We start from the raw sequence: 25,701 nt of genomic DNA, 5'->3' as shown, positions 1-25,701 counted from the left end.
GGCCCCATGGGGGCCCCACCACCACAACCACAAGAAAGACCCTGAATCACCCAGAGGATCTGCAACTGTTTTAAGTTCTTGATTCGTCCCTGCAGAGCCGTCCTCCAACCCACCCTCCCTCCTTCCCATGCCACACACCCTGCAGTCTCCCTGATTAAAGGGTTTTCCTTCCAGGAACCCCTGCAGACCGGGCGAGGGCGATTCCCACCGCCGGAGAAGCCCGGGCTTCCGCACCGAGTCCCGGGAGCCACTGCCGCGCTCGCTTGTGGGTTTCTCCGTGGGATCAAACAGAAAATTAAATCCATCGCAGGCTGCAGAATGCGCCGAATTAGGCTCATCCATGAAAAATCTGAACGCTAATGGCTTGCAGTTCCTTTACCAGAAAGGTTTCTTTTAATCAATCCCCGGGTGACTTTGCCAGGCTTCGGGCTAGAATTCCTTGGGATAAGTTTCTATCCCTGTAGAGGGGACATTTGAAACGGTGAAATCTTAAAAGTGCTTTTGTTTTTCCTCCTCCTTCTCCCCCTCCCCCTTCTCCTCCTCTTTCTCCAGGGCTCCAGCTTCTATGACTATTACCGGTGCTGGGGTGGGATGCTGGGGCCTTTGGGTCATTCCATGCTCCAGTAAGTAACGCCAATAAACTCACTAGTTCAGCAGTTGAGACGGTGGTTGTGTCCCTTCTCTGGTCTGTCAATGGTTTCCTATCTTTGGCAAGTAGGTATTGGTGTCAAGTCTCCCCCAAGAACAATGCCACAGGACAGCATCGAAGGTTCACATCAGTAAAGTAGGGCGCTGCTATCCCCCTGACGACTGCGTCCGCGGTTACTTCTTTTCTTTTGTAACATTTTCATTTCGTCTCATGTATCTTATATGCACGTGTGCGTGGGTGTGCATGTGGAGGTCAGAGGACAGCCTGCAAGACTCTCTTCTGTCCTTCTACCATGTGGGTCCCAGGAACTGAACTCAGGCATCAGCCAATGCCTTTTCCCTCTGAGCCATCTTTCCAGTCCTTGCCTCACACCCTTTCCTCTTGGGAGCTGTAAGTAATACCTTCCTTTTCAATGACATGGTCTCTGGATACGGAAATGTTACTATACCTCATTTTCTCTACTGTAAAGTGTGTGTGTGTGTGTGTGTGTGTGTGTGTGTGTGTGTGTGCGCGCGCGCACACGCACGCACGCTCACTTGAATACATAAACATATGGAGCCCAGAGGTCAATGTAGAGTATCTTCCTCAATCTCTCTCTCTGCCTTTTTAAACACACTCCCATACCTCATAATTCACACCTCACATTCAGGATTCTGCCTGTCTCTGCATCCCACCCCACAAACACTGGGGACCATGACCAGCTTTTACACAGATGCTGGGAATCCAAACTCAGGTCCTCATGCTTGCACGGCAAGCACTCCCTCGACTCCCATCATCTCCCTAGGGCAAGGATACTCTGTATCTGAGGACAGGCTGCCAATCCATTCATCCACACTGCAGGCTCAAAGAGGCGGGAGGTGCAGCCCTGACGCCAGAAAACCCAGGTTCTGAGCTGGACATGGAGCACGGTTGGTAGAGTGCTTGCTCCATACTCATGATGCCCTGGGTTCGATTCCCCAGTATCACATAAACCAGGAGATGTGGCACACGCCTGTATTCACACACCTGACTAATGGAGGCAGAAGGTTCAGAGGTTCAAAGCCATCCTTGACTACCTAGCCAGCCTGGAGAATGTGAAACCATATCAAAACATAGGTTCCAGCCCTGCCTGGCTCAGCCATTCTCTAGGTGAAAGACTTTAGCTAAGTCTTTTCTTGAGACAAAGAGCCCTTACTCCCACAGCGAGGGGCACACATCAGCAAGCAAAAAAAGACCTACAGCTGTGGGAGTCTGCAGACGGTCCAGTGCATACAAATGCTTTCTGCTAAGCTTGACAACCTGAGTTCGATTCCCAGAACCCACATGGTGCAAGGAGAGACCAGAGTCCCAAAAGTGGTTCTCTGTGCTCCACGGGTGTGGCCTGGCACAAGTGCCCCCCCCTACACTCGCTAAACAAAAGAATGGACTTTTTTTTTTAATCTTAAAAACTACAGAAGCGGGGTTGGGGATTTAGCTCAGTGGTAGAGCGTTTGCCTAGCAAGCGCAAGGCCCTGGGTTCGGTCCCCAGCTCTGAAAAAAAGAAGAAGAAGAAGAAAAAAAACCTACAGAAGTGAGCTTTTGTTTCCAAACTTAAGTCTGCAGGATTCCGTGGGCGTAAATATAGAATCCAAATGCAAACCTGCCACCTTCCCAAGACGCGGGGAAGATCTGTAAGACCTGGATGGGGAAGATGTAGCCCCCTTTGCACTGGGAATTTCCTGGGTCCGGCCATCAGTCAACCGGACCTTGTCTGATGCTTCACAGGATCTTCCAGGCCTCGGGGTGGGTCATGGCCCCTGCCCTGGAAAAACTGACAGCCCAGACAAAACCAGATCCTGCAGAATATAAACAAGAAGACTCTCCATCAGGCTCCAGTACACGCCCAGAGAGGAGAAGGTAACCAACACTCTACACGCACAGGGATCTGTGAATAAACGCTACAGCCAGAAACACTCCAGCCTCGCACTGGAACCGGATGCCCCCGGAGAGGCAAACAAACCCTTGTTTTTCTTCACCATCTGCTCTGGCTCTCAGAGGGCTGGGGCCCATCCCCCCTTCCTTCCTGCTGCTCTGTCACCAGCCTCAGAGGGTCCTGTTACCACAGCCAGGCAGTGCACTGACCTCAGGACAAAAGGCTTTGGTGAGCAGGTCAGGCTAGAGAGATAAGAACCTGGATCTCAATGGCCATGGCCAATGGGAGACCTGGAGTCAACGAGAGACCTTGTCTCAAAAACAATAGGAAAACATGGATAGGGACTGGGGAAGACAGCTCACATCCACTTCCGGCCTCCACACGAACAGTCACACATGTGCATGTGAACCGACAATACGCATGTGTGCACACGCGTGTATAACACACAAGCACACAAGCTTAAAAATTAATGCCACTGGTTGTCCTGCTTGGGCACAGTGCAGACAGGACCCTGGGGATCATAGACCCACCCCTGATAAGGAGCAAGTGTCTCAGTTCCGAGAGCTGGGTCTCGCTCGGTTCTGAGAGCTGGGAGAGAGTGGGGTGGGGGGTGGGGTGTGAGGGAAGCTGGAGGTGGGTATGTGTAGAGCATGCGTGCATGCACATGTGTGTGTGTGTGTGTGTGTGTGTGTGCGCGCGCGCGCGCGCAAGTCAGGCGCTTCCTTTTGTCCTCACCCCCCAAGTACCGGAATTTCAGGTGTGTGCCACCATGCCCTGTTTCCTTCAGTGCCTCATCGTTGGGCTTCACACGTGCCAAGCAAATGCTCTGCCCACTGCCCACATCCCATCCTGGGGCTGAGGTTTTCATCCCTGCAGTTTGGTTCTTGGCTCTTGTGGGGGTCCACTCCCTCGCCTCAGCAACCTCATAGACCCCACCACTCACACACACACACACACACACACACACACACACACACACACACACACACACTGCAGAGTGTGTCTGAGGCTAATTTCTCTCCATACAGAGGCAAGCTCCCCCACCTTGGGACTACCGAAGAGAGAGAATCAGATCAACATCTCCCCCAGAACGCCTTCCTCTATTCCATTGGACAGCAAAGCCCTCCTGATCCCACACAGTGAATGGTGTCAGTTAAAAAGGACAAATCTGGAGGGATGGCGCAGTGGTTAGAGCACTCATAAAGGACCCAGGTTTGGTTCCCAGCACCCACATCGGTTGGCTCGCAACCACCTATAACTTCAGTTCTAGTGGATTCTACACCCTCTGGCCTGCATGGGCACCTTTGCATGAGTGGTACACATAGACTTACACGCACACATTCAAATAAAAACAATAAATTAAAAACTATGAGGACAGAGCCAGGAGGATGCTGGGCCAGGAGAGCATTTGCCATACATAAAGGCAGGCAAGAATGGCTGCCATCTTTAGTCCTAGAACTCAGGAGGCAAGAAGGGGATCCCCAAACTAAGCTGGCTGAAGCTGGGCTCAAGGGAGAGGCCCTATCTATACACAAGGTGGAGAGCGATGGAGGAAAACACCCGACCTCAGTCTCTAGTCTCCACATGCACACATATGCACGTTCAAATGGGCATACCTATTCGCATGCATACATACACACACACACACACACATACATACAACATATAGACATAAATCCCAGATTTGGGAGGCAGAGGCAGATGGATCACTTGAGCTCAAGGCTAGCCTGGTCTACATTGATAAGCTCCAGACTGGTCAGGGCTACATAGTAAGACCTCACTTTAAAAAAAAAAAAAATGCATGTACATACTTATACAACGCACACACATAAACACACACACTAAAATATACATATCATTTACTCCATGGCTAAGCTGGCAAGGAAGGCTGGCAAGATGGCTAAGTGTCTAAGGGTGTTGGCCACCAAACCTGACAATCTGTGTTCAATTCCCAAAAATCGCACAGGGGAAGAGAGAACCAATTCTTGCAATTTGTCCTCTGACCACTGCACAAATGAAATGGCATGGATACATGTGTGCAAGCATGCATACGGTCTAAGCAAGCAAGCAAACAAACAAACAGATGCAATTACACATAAAAGGCATAAATTCCTACAAGGGCACAAATCAGTTGGTGTGGATTCACAGGAACACACTAGCCCTTATCTCTGCTGTGACTCAGCAGAGCTCTTCCTGAGAAAGCTACTGAAGGATGTGCTCCTCCTCGATGAAATGCCAGAGAGAAGCATAAGGAAGAGACTTGGTTCAAAGGCAGATCTGGGATGCTGGTGAAGGCCCATTCCAAAGCCATCAGTCTAACTTTAGATCCTGAACAAATGAGAAAGCAAATTCAACAGCAAGAGATACAAGAAGACAAATATCGAAGGCATCGTTGGGAGAAAAAGCTGCACGAGTAAAGGGCTGGGGTCTGGAGATGGTTTAAAACAATCTAACAGAGGGCCAAGTGAATAGGAGTCAGGGAGTGAAGAAGGTGAAAGGGTTGGTAGAGCCCCTGCCTAGAATCCCCCAGTGAGGGGCTGGGGGCGTGGCTCAGTGGTAGAGCCCCTGCCTAGAATTCCCCAGTGAGGGGGCTGGGGGTGTGGCTTAGTGGTAGAGTGCCTAATATACATAAAACACTGGGTTCCATCTGTAGCATTATATAAAACCAAACATACTCGGCCGTCGGAGGCAGGAGGATCAGAAATTCAAGGTCATCCTTTGCTACTTAGTGAATTCAATGATACTGTAGGCTACATGAGACTGTCTCTCCATGCACATGCCTTTAGTGCCAGCACTTGGGAGACAGAAACAGGCACATCTCAGAATTCAAAGCAAGCCTGGTCTACAGAATGAGTTCTAAGACAGCCAGGGCTACAAAGAGAAACCTGATTTTGTAAAAACAACAACAAAAACAAAAATTGAGAACAAAGTAGATGGTGCTTTGGGATTGGTTTGGGTTTTTCGCGATAGTCTCACTATGTAGCTCTGGCTATCCTGGAACTCAATGAGTATACCAGGCTAGCTCAAACTCACAGAGATCCACCTGCCTCTGCCACCCTAACTCTGGAATTAAAGGTGTGTGCTTCTCCACGGCTCCATGCTCACTCTTTTTTTTTTTTTATTTGTTTGTTTTTTAATTTTTTTTTCTCCTTTTTTTTTTTCAAGGGCAGAAATTATTTACTTTGGATCACGGTTTCAGAGACCTCAGTCTATCATTCTTAGCTCTGTTGGTTCTCTAATTTTTTCTCTTAATTTATTTATTTATTCACTTTATATCCTGATTGCACCTCCCTCCTTTCTCTCCCCCGCCCAAGTCTGTCCTCATACCCCTCCTCTTATTCCCCAAGGGAGGCCCTCCACCCTGGCACATCAAGTCAAAGCAGGACTGGGCACATCCTCTCCCACTGAGGCCAGTCAAGGCAGCCCAGCTAGGGGAAAGGGATCCAAAAGAACCAACAGAGTCAGAGTCAGCCCCTGCTCCAATTGTTAGGGGACCCCCATAGAAACCAAGCTGCACATCTGCTACATATGTGTAAGGGGTCTATGTCCAGCCCAAGCATGTTCTTTGGTTGGTGGTTCAGTCTCTGTGATGGTTCATGCTCAATCTTAATCCAAGCACTTGGGAAGCTACAACAGGAAAATCATGGTTTTGAGACCAGCCTTGGCTACACAGAGAATTCAAGGCCAGCTTGGGCTCCCAACACTCTGTCTTAAAATTTAAAACAAAAACAAAACAAAACAAAACAAAAAAGGTCTTAATACAAGACGAAAAATAGTAAAACTCTTAGAAGAAAATGCAGGGAAGAGTTTCATGACATTGGGTTGGGTGAGAGGTTCTTGGCTATGCCACTAAAAACACAAACAACAAAGAAAAAGCAGATAAATTTGATTATGTTAAAATTGAAAACATGTGGGGTCTGAGGAGACAGCTCAGTCAGTGAAGGGGTTGTTGCAGCTTGAGCAAGAAGCCAGCATGGTGGCAAGTGCTTGTAACCCCAGTGTTTAGAGCATGGAGACCAGAAGAACTCCAGAGCTTGCTGGCCAGCCTTATCTAATCAATCACTGATCTCCAGATTTAGGTAGAGATCTTATCTTTTTAAAAAGGGGTGTGGCAAGTGATAAAGGAAAAAACCCAACGTCAACCTCTGGCCTCTATGCTCACACACGCACACTCGCATACACACACACATACACACATACACACACGCATACACATCCACATGTGCACACACATATACACACATACACACATGCATACACACATACACACATGCATACACACATACACACATGCATATACACACATACACACACATACACACACATATACATACATACACACACATATACACAACATACACACACATGCACACACACATACACACATGCATATACACACATATACATACACACATGCATATAGACACATATACATACACACATACACATATACACAACATATACACACATGCATATACACACATATACATACACATGCACACACATATACACATGCATATACATACACACATACATATACACACACATACACATACACACATGCATACACACACACACGCATACACACATATACATACACACACGCATACACACACATACACATACACACATGCATACACACATACACACACGCATACACACATATACATACACACACATATACATACACACACGCATACACACACATATACATACACACATGCATAGACATACACACACACACACTACATACAGACTTTTTAAATCTGTATTTATTGGTTTATGTGCATCGGTGTTTGCCTATATGTACATCTGTGTACCACTTGCATACCTGGTATCTGTGGAGGCCAAGAAAGGACATTGGATTTTCTGGAACTGGAGATACAGACAGTTATGAGCTACGTTTAGGTGCTTAGACCTAAACCTGGGCGCTCTGCAAGAGCTACAAGTGCTCTTAGCCACTGAGCCATCTCTCCAGCTCCACTCAAAAAAAAAAAAAATGCATGCCTATCATCTTAGCTTTCAGGAAGCTGAGGCAGGAGGATTATGAATTCGAGGCCCGCCTGGGCAAGAAAGTGGGATTGTATCTTAAAAGGCAGTATCAACCAAAACCACAGAGAATGACAAACAAACCTTCACTGTTATAGGGACAGAAGGATATCGCAGGCGCTGTGAACTGGGCCTTTGGAAAACTGAGAATGGCATTATGATCCCGCAATTCTGTCTCTGAACACACGCTCGACAGAGCTGAAGGCAAGGAAGAGAAGAGATGCTCACCCAATTGCCGCCTTAGCAGCAACATTCTACAGCCAGAAGGGCTACATTGATCTTACATAGCAGGTAAGATCATGTGATACACACACATAAACACACACACACACGCATATTCATGCACATACACACATGCACAGAATTACAGGTTTGGAAGATACCTCGGTGAGTAAGAAAGCAGGAAGACCTTGGTTTCATCTCCAGAACCAATGTTAAAAAACATTAGTGGGGGTTGGGGGATTTAGCTCAGTGGTAGAGCGCTTGCCTAGGAAGCGCAAGGCCCTGGGTTGGTCCCCAGCTCCTGGGGGGACATTAGTGGTGGTGGCGTGCGTGTATAATTCAGTGCTGGGGAGGAAAGATGAGCAGATCCTTGGGATTTGCTGGCCAGACAGACTGGCTTATTCAGTGAGCCCCGGGCTAGTGAGTGACTCTGTCTTAAATTAATTCATCAGTAATTAAACAAATAAATAAAAAGAGTTGGGGGAAGGGCCCTGGGAAGGTGGCTCAGTAGTTAAGAGCATTCATTGCTCTTGCAAAGAACCTGAGGCCAGTTCCCAGCACCTATACCCAGTGGTTGGCAACGACCTGTAACTCCAGCCTCAGGAGATCTAACGCCCTCTTCTGGTCTCTGCAGGCATCTGCATGCACATAGTACACACACACAAGTAGGCATACACACACACACACACACACACACACACACACATGCACACATGCACACACACACACAATCAATCAATCAAAACTAAAAATAAATCCGCCCTTTTAAAATACAAGGTATAAACTTGAGTAGCAACGCCCACGATTGACACACACTGGTGTGCACACACACATGCACATGTGCCAGAACTTTTAAAAATAGAACATGAGTGAGCCTCACCTACACATCTGTCCTGTACCCAGGAGCCTGAGCCCTCACAGCTGCCCAGCCTGCTGAGCCACACACACCCACCAGCTTCCTCTACCTGACACCAACATTTGGCTTCCATTTCTGGCTCCTCGCAGAATTCTCAGAGACCAGCTCTTGCAGGGTTTCAGGTCCAGCGGAAGCCAGAGGCTCTTGGGAGAATCAGTTTGCATCTCAAGGGGTGGGAGGTGGGTTTGGCAGGGCCAGCCAGTGGGCTGTCTTGCCCAGCCACCCCCTGGCGCCCCAAGATCCCATCCATCCTGCAGGCTCCCCACCCGCTGTCAGCAGGGCAGGCACACTTCCTGGTGCAAGGTAACCTTAGCCGGCTCTGCTCCCCATGGGCTTGGCTGAGCTCTATTATTAATCTCCGGTAGATCCTGTGTCCTGAAGCTGAGACAGCTGTCCCCATGTGCAGCTGTTCCAGGACCAGAACTAGCAGGCAGACAACTTCCAGTGTTATCGCTTTTATGGAAAGAGAAAAAAAAAAAAATCAAAAGTAGATGAGAGCCGTTTTTCCTGCAGACGTCTAGGTAGACCCTCACCCTGACAGGGTGCCGTGACTCCAGGCTCCATCTGCTTTAGTTTCATTTCTAGCCCCATGAGTTCATCAGTGTTCTGCACAATTCAGTCTGAAGAGTGAATGCAGCAGAGTTCCATCCATCGAAACTGAATTAATAAGGAACTGCTATGGCTAGGACAGGACTCAGTGGTTAAGAACGTTTTTGGAATCCCCCAGGGTGAGGGGCTGGGGGCGTGGCTCAGTGGTAGAGCCCCTGCCTAGAATCCCCCAGGGAGGGGCTGGGGGCGTGGTTCAGTGGTAGAGCCCCTGCCTAGAATCCCCCAGTGAGGCTGGAGGTGTGGCTCAGTGGTAGAGCCCCTGCCTAGAATTCCCCAGTGAGGGGCTGGAGGCGTGGCTCAGTGGTAGAGCCCCTGCCTCGAATCCCCCAGGGAGGGGCTGGGGGCGTGGCTCAGTGGTAGAGCCCCTGCCTAGACTCCCCCAGGGAGGGGCTGGGGGCGTGGCTCAATGGTTACCTAGCACATATAAGACTCTGGGTTCCATCCCCATCAACACAAATGACAAACCAGAATAGGGCTTTGCTTTGCTTTAGTCCACGCCCTGAGCTCACTCAGTCCTTACTACATTACCTGCTAGGGCCCATGGCTCAGTGGTTAGAGTGCTTGCCTACCATGCACAAAGACCTAGGTTTGATTCTGAGCACCGTATTAAATTGTGAGTAGAAGCTAGAGCGATACCTCAGTGTTCAAGAGCACCTACTGCTCCTCCATGTGACCTGAGTTCAGTTCCTAGTACCTACATCAGGCGGTTTTCAACTGCCTATAACTCCAGCTCTAGGGGATCTAACACCCTCTTCCAACACCTTTATTCACACATACATACAAACACACACACACACACACACACACACACACACACATTTAAAAATAAGATAAATTTGGTTGGTATGGTAGAATACTCCTCTACTCCCTACACTTGGAATGCAGAGGCAATGAGTCTCTAAGTCTGGGGCCAGCCTACTCTGTATACTGGATTCTGGGCAAATCTGATCTACATAGACATCCTGTCTCAAAATAAATAAGATAAGTAAATAAATAATAAACATTAATTAAAGATTTATTTATTTATTATATACACTGTAGCTGTCTTCAGACACACCAGAAGAGGGCATCGGACCCCATTACAGATGGTTGTGAGCCACAATGTGGTTGCTGGGATTTGAACTCAGGACCTCTGGAAGAGCAGTCAGTGCTCTTAACCACTGAGCTATCTCTCCAGCCCACATTAATTATTTTTTAAGAGAAAATGTAAAACAGGAATTAGTCACATGTATTTGTAATCCCAGCATTCAGACAGTGTGGGCAGGAGACTCAGAAGTTCAACTTGACAGACCGGTATAGCGCAATTTTCTTGTGGTCACATGGTGTGGACTACTCCTGGGCCAATCAAGGCTTCGGTGTGCATGCACACTCTCGTGTACACACACACACACACACACATACACACACAGAGTTTATCAAATTTTCTCCCTCAAAAGTCCTAGAAAACCATCTAATCAAATATTAAAATAATTAAAACAATTTCTCAAAAATAGTCTGGGCATGGTGGTGCACGCCTTTAATCCCAGTACTCAGGAGGCAGAGGCAGGGGGATTCTGTGAGTTGGAGGCCAGCCATGGCTATATAGCGAGGCCCTGCCTCGAGAAAAAAAAAAAAAGACCAACTTTTAATTCTTATTCTGCGTGCATGTGCGTACGTGCGTGCGTGCGTGCGTACGTGCACGTGTGCGTGAAGCCGGCTCTCTCCTTTCACCTTTACATGAGTAATGAAAACGGAACTCAGGTTGCTAGCCTTTCAAATCATAAAGAGCTTCAGAGTTTGGATGTGGGGCAATGGCTTAGTGGGCAAGAGCACTTGGGATGCAAGCGTTCGGACCCAGTTCAGATACTCCGGCCCTTTGTGGAAAGCTGGGCGTGGCCATGCCCATCTGCCCCACCCACCCGCCCAGGGCTTACTGGGACTTGCTGGCTGCCTCCCTAGCTTCAGGCTCAGGGAGAGACCATCTCAAAAGTGCAAGATGGAGAGCGATAGATCAGCGCACTCGAGGTCCTCTTCTGGACTCTACATGGGAGCGCGTAGGCACAGGCACCCTATGCACATGCATTGAACAAATTCTCAGGATCTGAGTGAATTGTCATCAACAGCTGCAGAACAAAGGAGAGGGATGAGGACGACACATTTCCCAGCAGCTAAGGATCGTATCACCCCAGAACTGGGTGCCCAGAAAGGTCAAGACCTTTTGGAGTCCAAGGACCAGCCATATGGCCAAGTCAATCACAGGGCCCCAGGGAGAGAACTGTAGACAGGCCCCTCCAGGGGAGCCGGAAAGACAGTTGTGTCAGAAGCCAGAGGTGACCTGCTTGGATGTAATCAGTGGAACTGAATCAGGAAGAAACTGTCCAAGCATTGGGGTGCCCACAAAACACCAATTGTCAGCCCACCAGGACCCTCCATTGAGTGTCCGGTCAGATTCCAGGGAACATTCTAGGGATGTGGAAAGCCTAGGACATCCATAAGGCTCCAAGCAGGGAGATGACTCAGTGGATAAAGCACTTACCATGTCATCATGAGAACTCCTAGCTCAAATCCCCAGCACCCACATAAAGCCAGACACGGTAGGACTTGTCAGAATCTTCAGAATCTTGCAGGCCAATTTAAACGGTGACAGGCAAGAGACACTCGGGTAAAAGGGAAGGATCCACAGTTGTCATCCCCACACTGAGACACATTGATCCACCTGCCTCTGCCTTCCAGGTGCTGAAATTAAAGGCACCCACCAGCTAGGAATGAAGATATTTTATGTATTATTTATTTGTTGTTTGCGTATTTAGGTTTCATTGAGACAGGGTTTCTCCGTGTGGCCTTGGGTGTCTGGAACTCACTCTGTAAACCAGGCTGGCCCGGAACTCACAGAGATCCACCTGCCTCTGCCTCGTGCGTGTTGGCACTAATGGCATGTGCCACCACTACCCAGCAAAGACATTTTAAAGAGACACTTGTGCCCCCTCCTTTGGCCATTAGGTTATTGAGACAATGGTCTCCAAGAAACAGGAATTTCCCTGGGAATCACTGGGAGAACGAAAGAACCGAAGCCTGGTGCCAGTCAGAGGCAGAGAGAGGAAGAAACTGGAGGACAAACTGGAGCCACGACAATGACAGATAAATGATAGGGGCGGGACCACACCCGGACCTGGACCGTTTAGCCGGCCATGCATGCCTTTCACCCTGACTTAAACGAAAAGCTGTGTCAGGATACCAAAGATAGAATTTGGGATGTAGGGGTCACTGGACCGCTGTGTTCCCCTTCCCCACGTGGCCAGCTGAATAAAAAAAAAACTCTTTTCTTTCTGTATGTAGTTTGTGTGCACATGTGCACACACGTGTGTGTGTGCTGTGTGTGTGTGACAGAGAGAGAGAGAGAGAGAGAGGAGAAGAAGAAGAAGAAGAAGAAGAAGAAGAAGAAGAAGAAGAAGAAGAAGAAGAAGAAGAAGAAGAAGAGAGAGAGAGAGAGAGAGAGAGAGAGAGAGAGAGAGAGAGAGAGAGAGTATTCCCGCACATGGTACGCACATCAAACATGCTTCCATGACCTCCACACACGTGGAGGTCAAAGGCCAATTTCCCACCACGTGGGTTGTCAATATCTTTGTCCACAGAGCCATCTCACCAACCCTGAATTAATCTTTTGTCCCATTCTCACTATTGAATTGTCCTTTTTAACGGACAGTTTGAGGACTGGTATTCATCGCGTGTTAGAGCTGCCAGAATTTAGGCAGCTCTGATCCTCACAGCCCAGGTTAACAGCGTCAGGCGAGAAGATGCAAGACGCCAGGGGACTCACCTGTTCGAGATTATGACCAACTAGCCTGGACTGAATGTCGCTTGTTCCAAAGGGAGAGGCAGCTGGAAGGGCAGAACCCCTCCAGAGATTCAGAGAGTAGTATATGGTGTGTAGGTTTGTCCCCCTAGGCACTTTGTGTGAACATTCCTGAAAATCCTCTAACAGTTCGTTATGGAGGCTCCGGTCACCACCCCAGGGGCTGCTGGTCTGCGTCCAGATCACACACTCTCCAAGTGGCAATGAGGTGTGGGGCCATCGAGAGCCAAGAGAAGCTAGTGGGGATTTTTACTGCCACAGCAATGCTTTCTCTGGGAACAGATTTTAAAATAACAGACGAGTTGTGAGAATCCAGAAAGGAGCTGAAGAGAGAGGGAATCAGAAACCTTAGGGCTTTTCGGGAAAGTTCCCCCGCCACCTCCACAAGCCCAGATACATCTATGGAGACCATTCTGTCTGATTTCAAAAATAAATTGTTAATCCTGTGCTGGAGGGAATGGCTTAGTAAAGTGGTTGCTGCGGGAGTATGGGGACCTGAGCTCAGTCTCCAAAACCCAAGTAAAAGGCCAGGTGTGGTTGGTGTATTCCTATAATCTCAGCACTGGGGAGGCAGAGACAGGAGAACCCTTGGCGTTCACTGGCCAGCCAATCCAGCTGAATTGGTGAACTTTGGGCTCCATAAGAGTCAATGTCTCAAAAAGTAAGGTGGCAGGCCTACGATATGGCTAGGTGGGTAGAGGTGACTGCCACCTAGCCTGACAGCCTGAGTTCGAGACCCAGAACCCACATGGTGGAAGGAACGAATAAATTCCACAAGCTGCCCCCTGCCCTCCACAAGCGTCATAGAATGCAAGCTCACAAGCGTACACATACGTATAAACATAAATAAGCAAAGTAATTTGATTTAGAAAACATCTGCGTGTATGCGTTTCTCTTTGTGTGTCTTCTCATATATGTGGATAACTGAAGGAATCAGAAGATGGTGCCAGATCCCCTGGAGCTGAAAGTGTGTGCACCTACAGCCCCTTTACCAACTCCAAGGCATGTGTCTCTGCCCATGTGCAACAACTAACTGTGGGGCTATGCTCCCATCAGCCAAGGGCTCCAGGCCCACTGTGAGAAGCCCCATACAGAAAAGTCCTGCCAGATGATCCAGAATCTTCAAGCCACCAAAGGTATCACAGTTTCTCTGAAATGCAAGGGACAGGCTAAGTGACACATTTTCCAGTAAGGTGTTCTCTGAGTGTGTCCTGGAACTGCCAGCTTGGGGCAGAGATCACAGTCAGGATGCTTTGAGTTGGAGAATCCATTCCCTTATCTCCCTGAACCACACATCTAGAACTCAGGGACAATATAGCCTTCAGTGGGAGGTAGAGAAGGGAAACCAAAATGGACTTGAGAGGCTCCAAGGCAGAGTGAGAGACTAGAAAACTATCTCTTGGGGAGCAATTTCCTCTAATTTTAATACTCTATCCTTGAGTGAAGCTTTTTAAAACTCAGTAAGTTCAAAAGGGAGGTTTCTTAAAACTCAAGAAATAAACAAGTAAACACACAAGTCTTGGGAAGTTCCTGAAACTTAGCAGATTCAGAGTGCCCCTCCTCACCCAAAGTTCTATAAGCAGTAGACTGCTGAGTAGAGGAGACTACCCAGCCTGCTTATGTGCCTGCAAGTTATCCTGAGTGCTTCATCTTTCATAAGCCATCACCCATGCTCTCAGGGATGCAGCTGCCTTGAAAACTCCATGTTTTTGTAATTAAGTCCTCACCCACCTTCCTGTGAGGAAGTACAATTAACCCATTGGTTCGCCAAGTTGAACTTTGATGGTGCCTTTGCTACTGGTTCCATACTGCCTTTGCTTCTGAGTGTGTAGAAGTCTGTTCTCATCCCTCCAGAAATAGTGTCACACAACACCATCCTAGAAAGGCCAGGAGGAGGCAAGAGGTAACATATCTCTTCGGTGGATACTCAGGTCATCAGAGGGTATTTCATTGTCCCATCAGATGTCACACAAAGTTAAAGACAGGTGAATCTCTGAGTTCAAGGACAGTACTGAGAGAAATACTGACCTCCCCACCCCACCCCCCAAAGCCAGGGGCTGGCTAAATGGCTCAGCAGGTAAAGGCACTTGTCACCAAGACTGAAGATCTGAGTTCAAAACCTGGGACCCACATAGTGGAAGGAGAAAACCAACCACCTCCAAACGCTCTCTGCCTTATGAAAGTGGGGACCTGGTCACTGTGCTGGGAGATGTCCTCAATGCTGGTCACTCCTGAAGAGAGTGTAGAGATGGAGAGGGAGAGAGAAGGAGCAGAAAGGAGGTAAAGAGAGGGGGATGAGGGGAAGGAAAGCAACAGAGGAGTGGAGAGAAGAGCAGGGAGAGAGCCCTGTCATCACATTGAGGCTCAGAACCTTTCCCAAACAGACCTGCCAGACAGTTTCCCAACGGGACACAAAATGGTTTCAGGTTCTGCCTTCGCTCCATCCATCTGTACAGAGGACAGTCAGGAAATGGGCAAAAACTTCGCACACTGAGCCAAGATGTAAGTGAGTTTCTTTGTGTGGAGGGAAGAGTGTGTGTGTACATGCACATGTGAGTGTGGAATCCAGCCCCAGCGAGCCTGTTGTCTCTCTCTACCCACCAGGGCGCTGGGACCTCAGGGATATGCACAGCCTCAGGCGGCTTTTTAGTGTGGCTGCTGGGGATTTGAACTCAGTGCCAAGGGCTTGCATAGCAAGCACTTTAACTCACTAAACCATCATCTTTTTTGGCCCCACAATTGAAATCCTACAAGAAGAGAAACAAATACCCTGAGTAACCTGGGGTCTTCCCTAGGTATAAGACTCTTCCTCATCTCTGAGATGTGATGGTGGGACTTGTACCTCCTAATGCCCTCTGTGATGTATTGGACGCTGAAACTCTAACACCTACAGCAGTCAGCCCCACTGAAGTTATGGCTTAGAAGAGCTCAGAGCTTGTGCTGGGTGCTGGTGGCACACTATTTTTATCCCTGCCTCTGGAGACAGAGGCAGGTAGATCTCTGAGTTCGAGGCCAGCCTGGTCTACGAAGCAAGCTCCAGGACAGCCAGGGCTACACAGAGAAACCCTGTCTTGAAAAAGTGAGCAAGAGAAAGATGGGGGAGGGAAGGGGAGAGAGAGAGGAAGGGGGGAGGGAAAAGAGGGAGAATGTAGCACCTACCTGGCCCTTCCCCCTCAGGTGGGGCTGGTCAGCTTACAGTAGGGCAAGGGACAATGGGCAGTAGCAAGAGACAAAGGCAGCTATCTCAGACAGAGAACTGAGCACAAGGCCAAGCAGGTCTGACTACCCTGACAGGAGCTGGGAGCAGACAAATGAGAGGCCTGGGGATGTAATTCAGATTGTGGAACATTTGCCCAGCATGAGAGGACCTGGGTTCAATCCCAAGCAATGCATGAACCAGATGTGTGAATGGACACTTGCAACCCCGAGAGGATCATGAACAGAGTGTCATCCTTGGGTGTTTTGAGGCTAGCCTGGACTATATGAGGCCCCATATCGAAAAGCAAAAAAAGAGGTCTGGGAGATATCTCAGTTGGTAAAGTGTTTGCCTTTCAAGAGCCTCAGATCCTGTGGGCAAGGCAAATCCAGATATGGTGGTATGTTCAAAAGTCCTGTGCCAGGGAGACAAATAAGTACTTACACTCCCTGGACAACCAGCCTAGCCTACTCATGGGTTCCAGGCCAGTAAGAAACCAATGTAGACCCTGTCTTAGGAAGACAAAGTTATCCTGTCACCCACATGTGTGTGCTCATTGGGGAATTTGAATGTATGTGTGAACTCCCATACATACCAACATGTGGGCATGCGCACACACATAAGCAAACAATGGGGAACATGTAAAAAAGAAGGACATCAGATGGGTATTTGTCAAACCCCCAAATCCTTGCACCCCTTTCTGCTGCGAGCATCTCATGCCCACCATGGCTTCCATGGCATCCTTAGCATCTGGAGCAGAAGACAGGTTCCGGGAGGTTAAACGACTTGTTCAAGACCATTCATCGGGACAATATCAGGTGGCAAGGATCCCGTGAGGCTGTCTACAGACCACCAAGGCTGTACTTAAAATGGCCTTCAAAAAATTCAGAGGCTTTCTTGTAGTTTTCCCAAAGCAACTCCAACGGAGAGATCCATGCTGGGCTTCTAACAGAGATGATCAAAGAGAGCCAGGGGACAGATGACCCGGGTCCTGAGGGCTTAGATGGCATCAGTGGATAGATCATTACAGCTGTATAGTCTGGTGGTAGTATTTGCAGGTAAGAGAGACCAGGGGTGGAACTGGATTTCCCCTCCATGTGCCCAGGTGTCCTGTCGTGGAGGCTACATGAAACCCTGTTTCTAAAGAGCAAAATAGGGCCAGAGAGGGTTGGGGATTTGGCTCAGTGGTAGAGCGCTTGCCTAGCAAGCGCAAGGCCCTGGGTTCGGTCCCCAGCTCTGAAAAAAAAGAAAAGAAAAAAAAATAGGGCCAGAGAGATGCTCAGTGGTTAAACACTACACGCCCCAAAACCTACACACACACACACACACACACACACACACATGCACACACACACATGCACACATGCACATATGCACACACACACTCTCACGCACACATGCATGCACACACACACATGCACGCTGCTGCTGCTGCTTCAATCCAAAGTTGGCTGAACCCACTGATGTAAATCTATAGATTCATGGGAGGGAATGTGTGACTCTGGTCTAGCTCCAGGACTTTCCATATTCCATATAAAAATTAATTGCTCAAAGAGTGTAACACACACACACACACACACACACACACACACACACAATTATTTTCCAAGTCGGGCACAACAGTATATGCCCTTACTCCCAGTGACTTGGAAGTCTGAGGCAGGAGGATCACAAGACTAAAGCTAGTCTGCACTACACAGCAAGTCCAAGACAAGCCAAAGCACTCTAGAGAAACCTATCCCCAGATCAAGGAAGTTTACAAAGGAGCTGGAGAGAGATGTCTCTGTGGGTAAGGGAGCTTGCTGCACAGGCAGAAGGACTTGGGTTCGAATCCTCAGGGCCCACATAAAACGCCAGGATGGGGGAACACAACTTTAAGCCCCGCACAGGCGAGGGCCCTGGGGACTTGAGTAGGGATAGGAAGGTCCCTGGATCACCGGCTGCCAGCCTTGTTCCAGGCTCAGTGAGAGGTCGTCTTGTGGAAGAATAAGGCAGAGAAGTGCAGACCCAGAATGTTCTCCTCTTGCCATCATCACATGTGCGTGCAAAGGCATGCACATTCAAACACACATGCGCACACAGCACGTATACATACGGCACACTCCGGCACATACACAGTAGCTAACATGGTTTGTTTGTTTGGTTTTTTTTTCCTTTTCTTTTTTTTGGAGCTGGGGACCGAACCCAGGGCCTTGCACTTGCTAGGCAAGCGCTCTACCGCTGAGCTAAATCCCTAACCCGCTAACATGGTTTTTAAATAAAAATAATTCAAAGGGCAGGGCATGTAGAGCACTTGCCTAACACATACAACGCAGTGGGTTCAATCCCTGTGCTATGGGGGTGCAGGAAGAAGCTATGTAGCACCACTTGGTTCCATAAATGACATCACACCATACAGGCTCTTCTACAATGTATGAAACTTGTTTCCTTCTGTCTTCACCTATGGAAGCATACAAAGTCCGCTCTTTTGTGAGTGTTTGGAGATCTCTCCCAACAGGAACTTCAAAAAGAAAATTCTGAACAGAAGGAACACAGTAGAATTGCAGGCAAGCCTAGGTGTGCGTTTGGAGGATCTTCTAATAGAAACTTCTGGAAAATATTTCAAAATAAAATGAAGGCAGTCGAGTTTCACGTGAACTCGCGTGTGTGCACATTTTGGGGGAATGTGTGCACATGTGGCGGGCAAAGAGGTCAAGGCTGGTGTCTTTATCATTCTCTTTACTCTTCTTTTAAAGATTTATTTATTTATTATATGTAAGTACATTATCGTTGTCTTCAGACACACCAGAAGAGGGCATCGGATCCCATTACAGATGGTTGTGAGCCACCATGTGGTTGCTGGGATTTGAACTCACGAAGAGCAGTCAGTGCTCTTAGCCGCTGAGTCATCTCTCCAGCCCTCAACTTTACTCTTTTGAAATGGGGTCTCTTATTGAACCTGGAGCTCGATAACTCAGCTACCCTTGCTGACCAGCAAGTCCCAGGAATCCTCCTGTCTCAGCCTCCCAAGCCCTGGTACTGCAGGCACAGTAGCTCAGCACTGCGGCTCCATCTGAAGCTCCTCTCCTGGCCCAGCAAGCGAGCTCTGGCAAAGGAAAGAGGTCCTCCACCCATGAAACATCCACAGTTCCCAGCACAGATTGTTCTGGTCTCCTTGCTCTGGAATGCTGATAAAATTCCTGGTCATAGTCATTGAGTCTGTATTCACTTATCCAAACTCGGCTGAGTCTCGAGATGCAAACCTATAGATTAGGGGAAATTGTGTGTGGGGTGTGTGTGTGTGTGTGTGTGTGTGTGTGTGTGTGTGTGTGTGTGTGTCTAGTCCTCTGGTTTAGTTCCAAGACTCTCTCTATACTCACAACAGCTCAGAAACAGTATCACAAACACAAAAACTACTTTCCAAGCCAGGCCTGACAGTGCATGCCTGTAACCCTAGCTATTTGGAGCTTGAGGCAGAAGGGTTACCAGACTGAGGCCAGCCTGTGGTACACAAGTATAAGACCAGCCCAGGCACCTTAATGAGACTCCGTCCTAAATTTTAAGTTTTAAAGGGAGTTGGAGAGAGGGCTCTATGGGTAAGACAGCTTGCTGCATGAACATGAGGACCGAGTTTGAGTCTCCAGCACCCGTGTCCGGTTTGTTCGAAATGAAACCACAGCTCACACTCTGCAGAATAATCTACAACTCCCAGAGCTTCGCTTACTGCTACTTTCACCTATAGAAGTGTGCGCAGTCCACACTCCTGTGGGTGTTTGGAGCTCTTCCCCAATAGAAGCGTCTAGAAAGTTATTTCCTAACAAAACAACATCACAGATATAGGACCTAGCCAGTTCCTAGCTTCCATAAAAGGGGGCTGGGGGAGGGGCAATAGAACACATTTGGAGAACGAAGGTGGCCTCAATCCTGCGTGTTGCCAATGAACTAGAAAAGGGAGACTCTCAATTTAAGACAGTTTTATTTTTTAAAGTGCGTGCGTGTGTGTGTGTGTGTGTGTGTGTGTGTGTGCGTGCGTGCGCGTACGCACGTGTGTGCCCACCTGTGAGTGCAGTGCCCGTCCTAGAGACCAGAAGAGGACCTCAGATGCCTGGAGCAAGGGGGCAAGGGGGGTGGTGCTGTGAGACCCATGCAGTGGACACTGGGAACAAAACTCCAGTCCTCTGCAAGAGCAGTAAAATAGCAACTTAATTCCTTAATCCTGTGGTGGTGTGAGAATCAAAATACACCGCGTGAAGTTAGTACAGATACGAGAACTGGAGAGATCATCAACGGAGAAAGCTAAATTCTGTAGGATACGCAAACAACGCAGTTAGTAACGTTTATTTGGGTGCGCTGCCTTCTCTTTGAGAATTCAAAAACTAGTGATATAGCGCTAAACCCTCGGAGGAGGACAGCGCGCCACCTGGCGGTAGAGGGAAGCAGCGGGCGGGTCTAAGCACTGAGGGCTGAGTGACCCCACGCCTCTACCAAGCCCACAGCGGAGCCGTGGGATCGGGGTGGGTACCCGGTCCCAGAGTGAATGGGAAGTCACAGCCAAAGTTTCTTCGGTCCCTCGGGCCCCAAAGACCAGATGGAATGCGCTCTCCAGTGTCGCCAAGCGGCCAAAAGGACTCATGGCCTTGGTAACTGGGAACTGTGGAACACAAAGCCAAGGCCGCGCAGGTGAGCCTGGCAACTCCGTGGAGGCTGAACCTGGAGTCTTGTGAGTCTCAGGAGCTCCCTCTACGACTCCCGATACAAGTCGGTGCCATCTCCATTCGAAGCCCAAGGCCGATGGGCACAGGGGAAAAAAAAAAAAACATGATGGGGAAAGATGGAGTGGGCGCGACCGGAGACCACTAAAGCTGGGGCCCGGCATTTCCAGAACCCCTCTGACACAAGTTGACGCCCCGGCCTCCTTAGGCCCGGGGTCCTCAGCAAATAATCACATTCCCTCTCCCTGATCCCGACCACAAGGCTCTTACGGTCGTGCGTTCCAGGCGTCCATAGTCCCCAGGCCTGCGTCCTTAGCACCGGGCTACTGTGCCTCGGAGGCCACCCCACTGTTCCCCACCTCGCTTTCAGTCTCCGTGCCCTCAGGCCTTGTGGTACAAGCCCGATGTCCTTCCTTCCCAATCACTGGGCCACTTCGCCTCTTAGTCTCTGTGGTGCCTCCCCAAGCTTAGAGCACCCAGCATGGGGTCACTGCGCCCTGGAGCGCGCACTGGCTCTAATTCTCACGCAGCCACCGCTCCTGGGAGCCCTAACTGTCCCTTAATTTAGCTCCTGCGCCCCCAGCACCCAGCCATTGCGCCTCAGAATCCCCCACTGCCCGGAAATCCAGTTCGGTAGCGCCCCAAACTCGATTCCTCTTGACCACAACAACCAACAGACCTCAACTCCTCGGACCCTCTGTTGTCCCTCGATCTGGCCTCACGCCGTCGAGCCTTCGCTCTCCTAACATTCGACCACCTCTTCTGTGGGACTCCTCAGTCTCTCGATTCTGTCCTTGGTCCGCTATCCCTCGCTCCCCAGCACCCGGTCGATGTTCCTCACAGCCCCCGAGGTCGCTGGATCCAATCCTCTGCGACCCTGGCCCACTGTCCTGCGTTACTAGTACCAGGTCACGGCTCTTCCGAGCCCCCGCTGTCCCTGGAACCAACCATCGCACCCCCAGGCCCGGCCACTGGCATTACTCACCGGCGACTCGAGTAGCCGTTGCCGGGGGAGGCGGCGCCCTGCTCCGGGTAGCCGTGCTGCTGCAAGGCTGCTGCCGGGAAAGGGTAGAGGAAGCCGGTGGCCAGCGCCGAACCGCACAAGCAGCAGCACGCCCATGGTAACAGCAAAACCAGCTTCATTTTGCGCAGCTTTCCCGCGGGGACTTAGGGTCCCGGGAGCCGGGGGACGATCAGGAGTGCCCCGGACGGCTGGACTGACCCTGTTGCCCCAGGCTGGAGCGCAGAGGGCCAGTCAGTGATGGTGTGAAGTCAGGGTCCGAGGTGAAAGTCGTCTGGGAGGGCGCCCACACCTCTCCAGGGCCGCCTTTTTAAATTCAGCGAGGTGGGCTCTGCGCAGTCAAAGGGGGCGTGGGTCTTTCTTTTTAACCCTCAGCAGTCCAGGACTGAGGAGGCGTCTACCAAGCTGGGGTTACCCCAAAGACGCACGTTTCCTAACACCAAATCTTACATCGTGCGCCCTTATACAGGTTTTTGAACTTTCCATACCAAGGTGGAAGAGGATTCAGTCCCTCTTCAGTACCCAGTCTTTGACCGAGCACCAGGACACTGAGATGTCACTATCTCCGTCATTCAGAAGTAGAATCTGACGCTCAAGGAAAGTTAGTAAAAGTGTGTGCTACAGAAGTCTGGGGACTTGAATTCGAATCCCGAACACCCATATAAAAAGCCAGGCATGGCATCTAGCCCCAGCCTCCAGCCTCCAGCCCTGGGCTTGCTGGCTTCTGTCCGAGCTGCAGGTTCAGTGAGGGAAAGCCTGACTAGAGGCAGAAAAAGCAAAGGGGAATAGAGCCAGGCACCCTGTGTTGCCCTCTGGCCTCCACAGACCCATGCACACAGGTGTGCATAACCCCCCACACACACACACACAGACACACACATGCACACTTAAGCCAAGCTAGTGTGGGCGTGCACCCTGGTAATCCCAAGACTCCACAGGCTGACTGTGAATTTGTGCCAGCCTCATAGTGAGCTTCATAGTGAGGCTTCATAGTGAGCCCCCATGCCAACAATAACCCCGGAGTTCCTCTTCTGACAGTAGCACCCACAGCACACAGGCCAGTTGACAGCAGTGTGGAATTTTCTGGTCTTTCTCATTAGTCAAGGCATGGAGGGAAGGTTGGAAGACAGAGAGTATTTTCACTTTTTTTTTTTTTTCACAGTCCACAGAGGCTTTTTATTTATGCTTTACATTTAAAAAAAGAATCCCAGGATTTTCCCTCCTGTATGTTTTCATCTTGCCTCTTCATGGTCCATGATGCCAGCCGAGGTTGTCAGCACAATGAAACCAAACTGCTGTGATGGGAGCAGATTGTTCTGCCACTTCTCTAGGTCTTTGAGTTGAACATCAAATCTAGGGCTTATAACTCCACACTTGTTCAACCTTCCTGTGAGGTTCACAACAATCTTCCCAGCTCTGTGATCATCAATGATCTCGAATTCACCAATGTAGCCATGCTTCATCATCACAGTTAGGAACCGAACGATGACTTTGGAACACGGCCTGATGAGGACCTGGCGTTTGCCCCTCTTCTCCGCGTTGTTGATGCTCTTGAGAGCATCTGCCAGAACATTCATTCGCACCATGGTGACGGTGAGAGAAGATGGCAGAAAGAGAATGGGCCAGAGAGTATTTTCAAATCCAGGGGAACAGGGGGCTGTGACCTAACCATCTGTTGAACGTAGCCAGTGGCCATAGAGCACACTTCATATTCCTTTAGGAGGAGGCACTGAACCCCCCCTCCCCATAAAGCAGGTCCTCCAAATCCTTCAGGGTTCAGGAGACATGAACAGGGAGTGTGAAAAAGGTCCTAGGTCGAAGTCACACATCCCACGAAGGGGCTATCTACTCCATGAAGACTAACCCGGCCTCCGAGACTCGTGAGAACTTGGGGAGGGTGGAGATTCCACAAAACAAAACAGCCAGGCTGAGCATGGTGATGCATACCTGTGATTCCAGCCCTAGGAAGCTGAAAGCAGGTGGATTGGCCGTCCTGGGCTATGTAGCAAGACTTGGTAACAGACGAACAAAAGAACCATGCTGGAATTGGAGGGAATCTCAGGGGACAGGATGGGCAATTTGAGTGTGATATGATGAGGTACCCATGCTAGAAGGTATATATGGGTTATGTATCTATAGGGGCTATAGTGGACCAGATAGCAAGTGACCAGAGAAGGTGGCTCACGACATTTTCCTTACAACAGTCCTACAGTCGGATGGTGTGGTAGACTGTAATTCCAGCCCCAAGCAATAGAAACAAGACTTTGAGTCCGGCCTGAGCTATACAGTGAGAACCAGTCTCAGATGGGGTCATGGTAGAGGGAGGTCCTTGAAGATGTAGCTCAGAGTTAGAGCTCTTGTCCAGAATCCTCCAAGCAAAGCGCTAGGGCTCAGTAGTAGAGCCCAGCCTGGAATCCCCCAGGGAGGGGCTGGGGGCGTGGCTCAGTGGTAGAGCCCCTGCCTAGACTCCCCCAGGGAGGGGCTGGGGGCGTGGCTCAGTGGTAGAGCCCCTGCCTAGAATCCCCCAGTGAGGGGCTGGGAGTGTGGCTCAGTGGTAGAGCCCCTGCCTAGAATCCCCCAGTGAGGGGCTGGGGGCGTGGCTCAGTGATAGAGCCCCTATCTAGAATCCCCCAGGGAGGGACTGGGGGCGTGGCTCAGTGTTAGACATCTGCCCAGGTATACAAGGATGTAGATCCAATCCCTAGCATCTCCCCCCACTCTAAGACATTATACAGGTTGGAAGTTACCCCCTCTTGGCAGGGTTGGATCTTGGAGGGTTTGCTCAGCCCTCAGGATGACACTAGGAGAACCAGTAAAGGCTCCCAGCCTGTGGAAACAGAGCATGGGCCAGGTTTCCTGTCCCATCTGGCGTCCCTGGGGTACAATCCCAGTAAAGATTTAGCCTTGGGCTCAGTGAGATCTGGAACTCGTGTTTCCATCTGTAAAGCATGGAACTGAGGAACGGCTCAGTGGATAAAGGTGTCTTCTGTCAAGCCTGACAACCTGAGTTAGAGCCTCAGGTCTCACATGGTGGACAAAGAGAAGCAACTCTAGCAAGTTGTCCCCTGGCCTCCACTTGTGGACCGTGGCACACTGAAGCGCTCACGCATACACACACACACACACACACACACACACACACACACACACACACACTTCAATGCAACTAAAAGTAAGATGTAACGAAATAGAAGAAGACATCTACCATCAACCTCTGGCCGTCACACGCACATGAGCGCACCGACAGGAGCACACGCATCCACCACACATAGAGGCACAAGAACACGAGCTTTTCAGGTGACTCTTCTGTAATCCGATCGTGCGGTTCTCCTGCATGAACGTAGTAGATGACGTCATGCTTCGATGTCATCGACCCACTCCTGTCTCCAAGACAGCAGTGAGTGCACACAACTATTTGAAGTTGCTTTTTGTCTCCATTGGGGTTTCTCTGGGTAGCCCTGGCTGTCCTGGAATTAGCTTTGTAGACCAGGCTGGATTCAGACTCACAGATCAAATTGCCTCTGCCTCCCAAGCTCAGGACTAAGGTGTGCCCCTGGGCCTGGCGGGCCTCCTTTTCCTGACTGTCGGGATTACATAAATGCACCATCACACCTAGTTCACGCAG

The 25,701-nt window shown here is 49.7% G+C and overlaps 2 protein-coding genes across 3 annotated transcripts in view; both read right to left on the bottom strand.

Annotated features, from left to right (window-relative positions):
- Col26a1 (collagen type XXVI alpha 1 chain) overlaps positions 1 to 22,351 on the bottom strand; it is a 147,304-nt gene extending 124,953 nt beyond the window's left edge. The window contains exon 1 of one of the 2 annotated variants that reach the window (XM_032886641.1): positions 22,041 to 22,351. In XM_032886641.1, the coding sequence (XP_032742532.1) occupies positions 22,041 to 22,198 (158 nt within the window). In that variant the 5' untranslated portion in view covers positions 22,199 to 22,351. The remainder of the gene's footprint in view (positions 1 to 22,040) is intronic. The other variant, XM_032886642.1, reaches the window with a different exon arrangement.
- An 868-nt stretch (positions 22,352 to 23,219) lies between these two features.
- Positions 23,220 to 23,692, bottom strand: LOC116885774 (40S ribosomal protein S15a-like). Its single transcript, XM_032887095.1, has one exon. It carries the CDS (start codon positions 23,660 to 23,662, stop codon positions 23,309 to 23,311), a length of 354 nt encoding a protein of 117 aa, XP_032742986.1. The 5' UTR covers positions 23,663 to 23,692; the 3' UTR covers positions 23,220 to 23,308.
- Positions 23,693 to 25,701: the final 2,009 nt, after the last annotated feature.

The sequence above is a fragment of the Rattus rattus genome, chromosome 16 (genome assembly GCF_011064425.1).
Source record: "Rattus rattus isolate New Zealand chromosome 16, Rrattus_CSIRO_v1, whole genome shotgun sequence".
NCBI classification, from domain to species: domain Eukaryota; kingdom Metazoa; phylum Chordata; class Mammalia; order Rodentia; family Muridae; genus Rattus; species Rattus rattus.
The sequence above is the reverse complement of the archived record's forward strand: the minus strand, read 5'-3'. Positions and strand labels throughout refer to the sequence as shown.